General features: G+C 45.4%; 1 protein-coding gene across 1 annotated transcript; it reads left to right on the top strand.

The window, feature by feature from the left end:
* The first annotated feature begins 6,914 nt into the window (after positions 1–6,914).
* Positions 6,915–7,812, top strand: BJ212DRAFT_896486 (uncharacterized protein). The gene is made up of 4 exons (XM_041344294.1): positions 6,915–7,081; positions 7,130–7,221; positions 7,327–7,464; positions 7,791–7,812. The coding sequence occupies exons 1-3, from the start codon at positions 6,970–6,972 to the stop codon at positions 7,351–7,353; spliced, it is 231 nt and encodes a 76-aa protein (XP_041186907.1). The 5' UTR covers positions 6,915–6,969; the 3' UTR covers positions 7,354–7,464; positions 7,791–7,812.
* Positions 7,813–12,690: the final 4,878 nt, after the last annotated feature.

The raw sequence follows: 12,690 nt of genomic DNA, 5'->3' as shown, positions 1-12,690 counted from the left end.
AAATTCAACACTCACTTGTTCTACAGTTTCCCATTCCTTTGGTGACGTGATTGTGGTTACTTTTGCAGGGTGTGATATTGATAATAATTGAGTCATAGCCTACGAACCTACTCACACGGGCAGCTAGTGCAAGTAATAAGATGCGTATCCGTTTGTCGAGACCTATCGTTCTCAAACATACTTCAGACATACCAAACAAGTTAAATATTAAAATAAGTACCACAACGAAGCTTGTAAAATCTCCCACTCTCTGCAGGGCAGTCAACAACCGTTAATCATAATGAGCACGTCTCATGCTACACGCTACTGCTTGTTGACACATGCACGCGCTCCTGGAAAACAATTGAAGCCATGCCGGTTGCAGTATTAGAGTCGGCCACGAGCGTCGCGTGATATTCTCGAACGCCAAGGATCAGGCGTGGTCCTAGGACAAAGCATCGCACGAGCAAGAAAAGTTGAGAAACAGCATAATAAAGCTGATATTCAAGGGAATATGGGCCCTATCGAGTCGAAAAGATGAACCGTGCGTCCATGCAGAGGTTGGTAGCAAAGGGACATACTGCTACGATCCTGTGGGATGAATAACCGAGCTGGAAGCAAGACACAACAACAGAGCTAGTATACGCGAACCTTCAGGTGAAAAAGAGAACCACATTGGCATTATGAGCTCACCTCAAAAAATAAACCACGTGAGTTTTCATTAACACCACAAAACAGTCCCCGACAATGCCTCCTGCTGAATATCGTCGCAATTCACGGAAGTGCTTTACAGCAATCCAGACTGCAAAACATAGTGCGATGACCTCCCATATAGTACTGCCGGATATCCAAGCGATGGTGAACATAAGTAGGTCACCTCCGATATCAAAAGTGCACTGATAGATGCCAGAAAGTATGAGCGCCTCTGGTATTCATCGATGAGCCTGGTATCATTCGTCCACAATTAAGCTTACCCCCTGAACTATGCCTTCCTATTATCACGGTGAGCAGTCCAACGGCAATGTAGACAGCCAGGAAGATGGTAATGAGAATTATCAGCACCTTTCTGGATCGCTGATACATGGCATGTAACCGAGCGATCATGATGACTTGTGTAATGTTTCAGTCAGGTAGATATCACCGAGATATTGCAGCTGCATAACTCACTACTCAGTATAACATTTACAACAAAATCCATCCAAATTGTTGCAACGGACGCAATTAGACCTGACCAATGCAGTTCATGATTAACCACAAAGAATCACGAGTTCGAACAAACTCACAGCTGCGACAGTCATTATGTTGAACCGAGAAGTTGGTCAAGAATCTCACCCCTACATGGGAGCGCAGTTGGTTGAATGGGAATGGTAGGCATTAGTGCAGAGAACTCACTATATCTGACCCCGATATTGTTGGAAAATTGGCTGTACGCTGCCGGTCAGAAGACAGGAACACGGCGTAGATGAGCAGACATACCCAGAATCTCGACGCTGATTGCGAGAGATGGCTGATTAGTACAACACCAATTTTTAGCACGCTAAACATACACAGCATATAATATTCCAATGTAGCGCACCTAGGATATTGTCAAGTCAGCACGACCCACTAAGCACACAAAATTACATACACCCAGATACAGGAGGGTTATAAGAGAGCAGCGTTGCCTCTGTTTCAAATGAATTGCAATTGTATCGTAGTACATTTTGATTATGGCTTGAGACTGTGCTTACCCACACCAGTTCGATCTGTAGGAATCATTCTGAGCGAGGTGGCTGCTCCTTTAATAATGTCAACCTACCTCTTGTCCAAAAGTCAGTGCTATGGAGACTATAAGGACACAAGCGGTTCTGGAATATTATCTTGCTCACCCCAATCATATATCACCCCAACAGAGGAAACAACTGCAAAACCACAGCTACTGTTAGATCGAGATATCATGGTCGTCATCCAGCTCTCCACGAACCTATGATATACTTGAAAGTACGATCTGATTCGATGGACGGCCACCAATCTGGATCATTTGAGACTATGGTCATGCTGTTTGAGAATGGGTGTGAGTGCTGGGCGAACTTGGTAGATGTATGGCTAGGGCGTTTGTACTAGATATACTACCATCCACTGCTTTTATGACAGGAATCGGTTCGTGATTAACCGAAGCGAGTTTGTCACATGGAATGCAAAGTTGATCAGGGGACCTTCAATTGAATGAAATTAGTTATTAGGGGTCGTGAATATGCAAAAATAGTGACTCAAGTGGAGCGCAAATCCAGACATTTTAGGAAGTGATGGTGACGAAGTCCAGAGCTATGCTTCCTAAAACGTCTAGTATTGAGACTAGTATCAGTGTTGCGGAACGTTGAACTCAGAACTCCGTAAAAGATCAAAGTACTTCCGGTGCCGTTCATGACGTATTTGATCACCACACCGAACCTTCAATGACAAGAAGTTACACCTGCTGGTGTTCGGGTGGACCTAATCGTGTGGGCACTGCTAAAGAGCTGCCATTCAGAAACCATTTCCAGCCGTAAAAGCCACTGACAATATGATCCCACTGAAGAACAGCGGGGCGCCTGCATGGATACGTGTATTTAGTTCACAGGGGTACTAGCATGCGAAGAAGAAATGCAAACCCGTTGCATATTGATGGGTACAACCTGTGAGATTGAATTATTAAGTCACAGTTTCGGTTACGTGTGAGGGAAGATGTGACGTACCTCCCATGCGTTGCTATCTGCGATCCAGCATGCCTGGTCAGACACTTGAGCAACATATTTAATAATCAATGTAGGATCTGCTGGGAGTGTATGCGGTGAAGAAACTAAGAGAACGAACGAGGCGTATGCAAAGGATTAGGTGTTTTCTATCACGACGACGTCTCCTTCCCTGAACTTAGCTCCCGACTGTCGCACATTTTTTTGATCCAACCAAGGTATCGTAATAGGCGTGACCCTTTTGTTTGTCCAGCTCCACGAGTAAATAGAAGCGGTAAGACGAAAAAAAAGAAATCTAGTCTATCAATATGAAAGTAGCTATAATATCAGATCCAGACAAATCGGATATCAAATACTGGTCACGTACTTGTGGAAGGTACTTCAACTCCGAATCGGCCGCACTTTCCATAGACCTCGGACCCGATATTCTCTGTGCGGCCTCGTCCTTATTCTATAGTGACACGTTGATCATAAAGTCATACATCGTGAGACCCACCTGAGTCATGTTAGGTAACTTGAACAGTGAGTCGTTCTCAAGAATTTGCTCGAGGAGCGAATAATGAATGCAGAAGCTTGGAGGTGAAGATCGGTGACGAGGTAGATAACAGAGATGGATGTTGTAGCAGGATGATTTATTGGTAATATGGTATAATTTGATTTGTGTCACCGTGAAAGTGACGCGATTGTTTCCCTGCGCATAACTCGTGCCGAGTGCAGAGCAGGATGCGGCAGAGTGGCGTCTTCTTATTCGTCACTATACCAGTGCTAATTTCGGATCAAACTCCATCTCCATATTGCTTGCAATAATTCAAGCCTGTAACAGAAATACGATTAAAGGTAAGTGTATCTGTTTCATTGATATAGTCGACGACACGTCAGATCATTCGAACACATTCCAAATCACGCTTACACACAATGTATCCAGGAGGTAGTATGCACGCCTCAGGCCGTCGTTCCGCACTGGTGAATTTGAGTGGGACATCGATAGTAGCAACCCAACTCATCAGTACCAGTGATGCGCACGCCATCTACACTCATCTCCAAATACCAATGACGACTTCCAAGGCCCATTGCTGACCTCGATGCCCGGACTGGCTGATGCTACTGTTGTCGTCCACACTGATGTCTTGGACCATCCTCATCTTAGATGAGCTTCTTTGGCTATATAACCTACCATCTCATCCTCGACTGTACACCGGAAACCTTCTGTGATTAGTTCTGGTTGGTGTCGATGGGTATCGGGTTAGGAACAGGTTGCAAAATATTGCATTTTTACTCGCAGTTGTCCATTATCATGTCAATGCTGATATTGAGTTCTATGGGATGAGCGCTTGATCTGAGACAGCGTGAAGATCGGAAGTGACGTTGTGAATGTTGAGGCGTGGTCAAAGACGAACAAAGACTCGCCAAAATATCCAGTGTCTCTGTAATGTAGCGTGCGTACTCAGAACAGTTTGATACGATGGGATGAAGAGATGTGGTTTTCGCAAACGTTCAGGCGTCCAAAGCGAAACTGGTGAACGAACGACAATAAAGTTTGAATGTTTTGTCGTCCATCATTATGTGGGAAATGGAAAATATATTTGGCGATGACTTTAGCCATGACTGTGAGCCGAGAAGCGGAGAGAAAGTAAATGTGATCCTTTTGATGCATCCAAGGATTACCTTGCCCGTACTCGACTACTTCGCGGTTCCGCTCACAGCAATACAACCATGGCTTCCACATCAACTATGGCACCCGCTACAAAATCGATTCTGACACCATAAATAACTTTGAAGAGTCACAAAAAATGGATTGAATCCACATCCCATTTTCCAAATTGCCAGTAAATGATCAGGCGGGTAAGGAGATTGAAGAATCTCAGGGTGTTTGCGAGAAGCGGGTAGATGCGGTGGCAGTATCAAGGGATGGTCAGTGGGTTGTCACTAGTGGTGGAGATTTGAATAGCGGGGTACTGAAAACCTGTGAGGTTGAGACGGGGATTATGAAAACAATATTTGAAGGACACTCACAGCGACTCAGTTGCATTGATATATCCGTGGACAGCAAGTTGCTGGCGAGTGGGGCAATGGATTGTACAACGCAAATCTGGAATTTGGACACGGGAAAACTCGTAGCTTGATCCGTTTGGGGGTGTTGTTATGGTGGGCACAGTTCGATTCTCCACGGATTCGAAGAAGTTTGCAATGAGGTCGTTGGCAGAGGGATTGCCTTGAGGTCTGGGATATCCGATCACAGAAATTGGATGTGAGGCTGGAGTCTGGCAGGAATCCAGTGTTCTAGATAAACAACAACAAAGTTGCCTTCAGCTTAGTGGTTCCCTTCATCAATACAATCTATTAGTTCGACGCTTCGATGCTGGAGAAGTACCTCTCTTGAATTCGAAGGCTACGCTGGCCTTGCTACCGGCTTAGTACTCTCATTTGATGGTGCTAGCACTTCCTGCGACAACACCATCAAACTCTAGGCTTTCGAGTCCCGCCAGCTCCTCACTTCCTTTGACATTGATCGAATTCTTAGACTTATTCTCTCACTCAACTCACGCCAACTAACTTACGCGGCAGCCTCCAGACACGACTACAAGATCCGCATCTGCGACATTCCACCCGACATCCTTGCTAAGGCTGGTGTACGCATCCCCTTACAGACCAGTACTGCATGCAAAAAGTCAACCCTCAATGATCTGCGAAGTGTGCGCATCTCATTCTTTTACTCATGACACCACTTACCCATTGCTATCATTGTAGTCTCATGCAACTCGTCGTCCTACTGCTGGGCACCGCAGACCACCGATATCCGCCATACCTATGGCACAAAGACCTCCGCTTACAACAGACCTGCAGCAGCCTTCTTTCCTTCGCTTCAGCAAACTTCTTCGCTTCTTCTCTCGCACAAACGCATTCCGTCCTGGTCAGAAGGATCAATATCATAATCCTTTAGATGTATGTTGTGTATCTCAATTCTTTTACAATCGACTCGTACTACATTGTCCCTACCGTCTTCTCTCGGGGCAGGCTGCACCTCAATTCGATCATGTCAGTCTCGATTTTATTAAACTCATACATAATTAAGTGTGTATCCAGTTCAAAATATGTTTCTACCTCCCCCCTCGAGCGGAGTCTTGCAGTTCCTACGCCAGCATTTTTCCTTCCTCGCACTAAGACACAGTCCTGGGCCACCAGTCGTCGAAGCCACAACAAGGCGGGAGTTCACTATAACGTAATTTTCATACTTCTCAGCGCCCTTTTGCTGATATGTGCCCTACAGCGACTTGCTGCTGCCAAACTACCAGAATGCAAGAAAGTAGACGATACCTGACATCCATCTAGTCAACAGGCTACCGTGCTGCAGGAAAACGACTCATCTGACATCGATTCACTCCCAGATGTGCATTGGTGCAAAACGTTTCTCTGCTATTATTCGTGTTGGTCACATGGGTGATTGAGCATGCCTCCTCGATGGCACTTGGAGCGTGTTGACATACTTTCCTGCCAGGATGATACACAAAATAACAGCCGTGGTGGTGCTCACGGTCGCACGTAGCTTGGGGTTCACATCTAAGTACTGTCATTTGATTCATTTCACCCAGTAGTGATTTCAAACTCCTACACGGTTGCACAATTCTACATACCTCTAGAGTTCACCAGGTATTCAAATTTCAGTATCTTCGCTCTTCGATGCATTATTCCATGACTGTTGCCATGTGATGTATGTTATCAATGTGTTATATCTTCGTATATTTACCGAGCTCATGCTAGTCCAATGAGTCTCCGTCTTTGTTAAAGTTCCTGCATCTGACCCTCCATGTAGCACCGCTGTATTGGTCGTATTCGACGGAACAACCTTGCAGAAAACAGCGTGTGTATCCTCCAAATATCAAGATTTACGATTGCTTGTCTAATTTCGCAGTGTGATATTCCTCAATATTTTGCTTGATGCTGGCAGTGAGAGACCCGTCGATCCTGCCTTCGCGATCACGATGGAAGTGCTAAGTCAAAGACAGACTGGTTTCTGATGCGTATTCATGCAAAATGCAATAGATCTTTCCGACTGACAACCACTATGTTCGGGCTGCAATCTCCTGGTTCCTTTCAGAAAGCCCAATACTGGTGAGATATGAAGGGGAGAGCCAGAAGAAGTGTAATGAGCACTTCCAATTTGTGGTGAGTTGGTCCCTCAGGATCACAAGCAAGACTGACACTTTAACTTTCTATAGCAAATGTCCTTTATAGTTGTAATTCATGACCTCGGACTCAAAATGTCGACCATAGCTTCACCATGCATAACCACTCATGGATATTCTTGTCATTTTTGTGCTCCGTCCAGGAACTATTCAAATTGCCATGTGTTCTTCTCGTGACGATTGAGCTTCATAAAAAGTCATCCAGAGGTAGATAGTCATTGTATTACACCGTCACTGACCCAAAAATTACCCCAGAGCTGAAATCATTCCGTTTATCATGTCAGGTGGTGCACATTCACGTCACCCTTGTTCACATGATTTGCCTTATTACCGCATACTTACAGATGGTGGGCAGATGTTCTTTTTTGGATTTAAATTCTGCACTCGCTTTTGGTGTTTTATCGGTTTTGCAATAATTACACTGGGCGGGAATTAATTTGCCTCTCTTGCAGTGCCTGCCGAGGTCGCCCTGCCCTTAGATTTGATGGTAACGATGTGCGATTGAACGTAGTTGTCGTGGCTTGTTTTCGCTTCCGTGGTTGTCCATGTGCCGCAGGTGGGTGTAACCTTCAAGTTGAAACTTTGCTGCGGTTGTTGAGAGGTGATCCGTCAGAGCACCCGACCCGGTGTCATTCCAATATCACGTCTGTCAATGTATATATTCCCCCTTGTCATTGCACGTCACTTACCTAGTTACGTTTATTTTCTCTCCCTTTACTTAAGGCAGCCAGAAGCCCTCGTCGCACCTCAGTCTCTTTACCATAGACTGAGGTGTGTACACTCTTGTTCTTCCTATCGATAACATACTTATTAGCTTACCCGTAGGCTCGCGCTATCTTAGGTTCGTACATTGGGAATATAGAGTCTCTTACCATAGACTGAGGCTCGCGCTATCTTAGCTCTCACTATTCAACAGCGGTAACCTGCGAACCTAATCCCCTGTACTTGTATGTAACTCGTTTACACTTATAAAGATGCAACGTCTTCAAGTAAGGTTATAAGATGTTCTACTACAAGAATAATGAAACAAGATATTGGCTGTATTGTACGGACCGAATTCTCGGTCAAACATACTTTGGAACAGCGAAGAAGTTAGATAAATAAGTACGGTGATAAAACTCGGAACAAAGAAATCATGTCACTCCCCCCCAAAGTACCCTACCACAGTTGCTACATCGAGCTTCTCCCATGTCATTACACACTACTGCTAGTTGTCACATGCACGCGCTCCTCGAAAGCAATTGAAGCCATGTCGGTTGCTGCATCAGAGTCCGCAACGAGCTTAGCGTGATATTCTCGGACACCAAGGATCAAGCGTGGTCCCAGCACAAACATCTGCACGATGCCAAAAATGCCGATACAACCGTAATAAAACTGAGTTGCCGTAGAATCCGAGAGCTATAAAAATAACGAACCATGGTCAGCACATGCAGAGATCAGCAACAGAATCACGTACCGTTAATGTTGGAGACAAAAACCCGGCAATCTGGAAGCAAGACACAGCAACAAAGCTAGCAAGTGCAGAAGTTCAGTGGAAAAGAGAACCGCAATAATATTATGAGCTCACCTCAGAAAGTAAACCAGGTGAGTGCTCATTAACACTGTAAAACAGTCCCCAATAATTCCTCCTGCCGATTGTCGTCGCAGTTCACGGAAGTGCTTTACTGCAATCCAGACTGCGAGACACAGTGCGAGGACCTCCCATATAATTCCGGTTATCCAAGTCATAGAATTCATAATTTTGCTATCTCTGTCGAAAGTGACACCACATTGATAGGTGCCAGAGAGAATGAACTCCTCTGGTATTCGTTAATAGATGCCTGGTACATGCAAGTCATTCATCCACAATCAAGCGTACCTGCTGAAGTATTCCTCGTTGCCATTACATTGAGCACTCCATCGCTGACAGTGACGGTCAGCAAGATTACAACAAGAAGTATCAGCACTTTGTTAGATCTTTGATACATGGCATATAATCGAGTGAGCATAATGACTAGTGCGATGTTTTTGTTAAGTCAACATCACTGACTCATTACAACTGCATAGCTCACCGTTCAGTATTGCATTCACGATGGAACCCACCCAATCTGATGCAACGAATATAACGTAGCCTGATAATTCAGGTGGGAATTAGCCTCAGAGGATCACACACTGGCGAGAAACTCACAGCTGTGACAATCATTATATCGTATTAGCTGGTTGAGAATCTCACTCACCTCTACAATGGGAAGTGCAATTAATCGGACAGGAATGACGGGTAATAGGCATCGGTGTAGAATACTCACTAAATCAGTCAGCGGAACTGTCGGAACAGCCACTGTATGTTGTTGGTCACTTAGAAGAAACAAACACAGATCATGTGAGGAGACATACGCAAAATCTGGAAGCTGATTGTGGGACACGGTTGATTAGTGTAGTGCCAATTGCTTAGCATTCCAAACATACACGGCATATAGTATTCCCAGATAGCGCGCCTAGGATATTGGCAAGTCAGCACGACCTGCCAGTCATACTTATAATACAAGGTACGCACGCCCAAATACAGAATGGTCATGAACGACCAGCGTTGCCTCTGCCGCAAGTTCGTTGTATTTTCATGTTGCTCTTATGATATGACTCTGCTCACCCAGACCAGTTCAATCTATAGGTATCATTCTGAGTTGGATGACCGCTCCGGTAATAGCATCATCTTACCTCTTGTCCAAATGTGAGTGCTAGATACACTGTAAGACTATCAGTAATTCTTGAATGCTATCCTGCTCACCCCAATCATAAATTCCACCAACACAGGCGGCAACTGTAAAGCCACGTTCAACATTAGATAGAAACACACTGTCACCGTCTGACCAATTTTCCACGAACCTATGAAATAGCTGAAAATACGAGCTCCATTGATGACCGGCCACCAACCAGGATCATTTGAGACTACGGTCATGTTGTTAGATAATGGGTGAGAATGAAAAGCAAGCTCGAGGGACACAGGACGATGATGTTCATGCTAGATATGAGTACCAAAATCCAGAGCTTATTATATGGACGAAACGAGAATCATATGATTGACAAAAGTAAGCATTTGCGCATAAAGTCAGGTAGAAAGGGATGCTCGACTCAGGGTCCTCTGATTGAAACAATGTGGATGTTGGTCGTGAAGCTGTAAAACAGTCACATGGAGGATGTTCGAAAGATCGAAGGACTCTTCTCAATTTGGCGACTCACTTCCATTCACCACATGGATGCTTTCCCAGTTCAGGAGTTCTATAATATCACTGATCAGTAAAATTAAGTAGACCATGCACCTAACACAAGCTTGTGTGATGCTACCGTCAAAAAAGTCTGCCGTCTCAATGACTCCTACTGCCCCAGGAAGCGCAAAAACTCTCCCGACTTGAACGTCGCTCTGCAAGGCCATATTTTATCCGCACAACGCTAGAAAGGTGAGGCCTGAAATATAGGTGAGGTCCAGACGAAGCTCTGGCAAACAGATAACTCACCGGTCCCACCTAATCAGGCCATCCCCTAGCAAGCACACCACACAATGCCCAGTTACAGTCCTTGTGCTGAGGCCATCAATCATCGAGTCATCATATCATAAAGGTGCCAAAAAGGTTGGCGTAAGTACTGAAACGATACGCACCAACTCACATCGATTTTCACAGCGATACACACATCCTGATTCACGATGGAATGTGACTTGTGCAACTTGCTATGTACCGCAGTGCTTCAAATCGAATTAAGTCATGCTTGTACAATGTCGATGTTTCATTGGTTGTGTAGGGATGATGTTCGTGTGAATGTGAACCGTGTGTACAATAGCCGGTAATGGGGTCACATGGTGAGCCAGCTAAATTCCTACATGCACCGCAACATCCTGGAATGCAAAAGCTGTCACTGCGTGGTATTGAATAGCCTTTAAAACGTTACAGCTATTTTCATATTGGATGTGAGCCTGGAGAGGAGCAGTGTTCTGGACAAACAACAACAAAACCATCGTAGCCTTCACGGATACAACGACGCCAGCACAATCTGCGAGTTTGACGCATCAACGCTGGAGACTGTCGGACCTCCCTTTGAAGGGTACACCAATGCTACCACTGGTCTAGCACTTTCATTCGATAGTGCTCTCCTCGCTAGCGCTTTCCGGGACAACACATCAAGTTCTGGGCTTTTGAGTCTCGCCAGCTCCTCGCTTCCTTCAACACTCGGAATATTAATGTTCTTGGACCTACCCTCTCACCCAACTCATGCCAACTAGTGTACACGATAAACATCAAAGATGATCACAAGATTTGTATCTGCGGCACTCCACCCGGCGTCATTGCTAAGGCTAGTGTATGCATTCCCTTACAGGCCAGTACTACATGCAAAAAGTCAACCCTACTAGACGATCTGCTCCATGTGCGCTCTCGTTCTTTTGCTCATTATACAATTCATCCATCGCTATCATTGCAGTCTCATGCAACTCGTCGTCCTCCTGCCGGGCACCGCAGACCACCGATACCCACCATACCTATAACCCAAAGACCTCCGCCTACAATAGACCCACAACAACCCTTTTGCCTTCGCCTCAGCAAACGTCTTCGCTTCTTCCCTCGCACAAATGCATTTCAGCCTGGTCAGAAGGATCAACCTCACGATCCCTTAGATGCATATATATTTTTCTCTTGTTTCTTTTGCAGTTGACTCGATGGTGGCACTCCAGGTCCCTGCTACATTGCCCCTACCACCCTCTCTCTCGGTGCAGGCCGGCCCTCGGTTTGATCATGTCAGTCTCCATTTTATTAAACTCATAATACATAATTAAGTGCATATTCAGTTCGAAATAAGTTCTCCACCTCCCCCCTCGAACGGAGTCACGCAGTTCCTACGGCAACATCTTTCTTTCCTTGCGCCAAGACACAGCCTCAGGCCACAAGTCGTTGAAGTCGCACCCGGGCGGAAGTTCACCGTAATCTGATTTTCTTACTTCTCTGTGCCCTACAGCGACTTGCTGCTGCCAAACTACCGGAATACAAGAAAGTAGACAATACTTGATGTCCGTCTAGCCAACAGGCTACTGTGCCGTAGGAAAACGACACATCTGATATTGATTCGCTCCCAGATGTACATTGGTGCAAAGCGTTCCTCTGCTATTATTCGTGTTGGTCACATGGGAGATTGAGGATGCCTCCTCCATGGCGCTTGGAATGCGTTGACACACCCCTCCAGGATGGTGCAGCAAATAGCAACCATGGTGGTGCCCACGGTTGCACTTAGCGCATTGTTCATGTCCATTGTCGTTTGATTCTTTTTACCCAAACCCCTACATGGTTGCACAATTCTACGTCTGAAGTGGGTTCACTGACATTCACTGAGCATTTAAGTTTCGCTCTTCCAATACATTATGCCATTGACTGTGACCATGTGGTGTATGTTAATGGTTGTATCTTCGTATATTCGCCCGAGCTCACGCTAATCCAATGAACACCCGTCTTTCTTAAATTTCGCAGCGTGGTGTTCCCCAATATTTTGTTTGATGCTGGTAGCGAGACTCGTCGATCCTGCTTCGCGATCACGATGGAAATGTCAAAAACAGACTGGCATCGGATACATATTCATGCATGAAATTGTAAGCTTGCTCTGCAGGGGATACACGTTGGTCAGTACCATAAGATTCGGAGGCAAGAAAAGGATCGACATGAGTGCGCACCCACTAGGACAACTATATCCCAACCTTTTCCTATGAGGAGGCTATATGCCTTGTAGGGGAGGCGAGAACTACATTGACACGTCTCAGAATGATAGAGGATACACGGAGCACGCCGTACATACACTGATCT

Source organism: Suillus subaureus (assembly GCF_016647635.1).
Source record: "Suillus subaureus strain MN1 chromosome Unknown BJ212scaffold_58, whole genome shotgun sequence".
Classification (NCBI taxonomy): domain Eukaryota; kingdom Fungi; phylum Basidiomycota; class Agaricomycetes; order Boletales; family Suillaceae; genus Suillus; species Suillus subaureus.
This window is presented reverse-complemented; position numbering and strand designations above follow the sequence as displayed.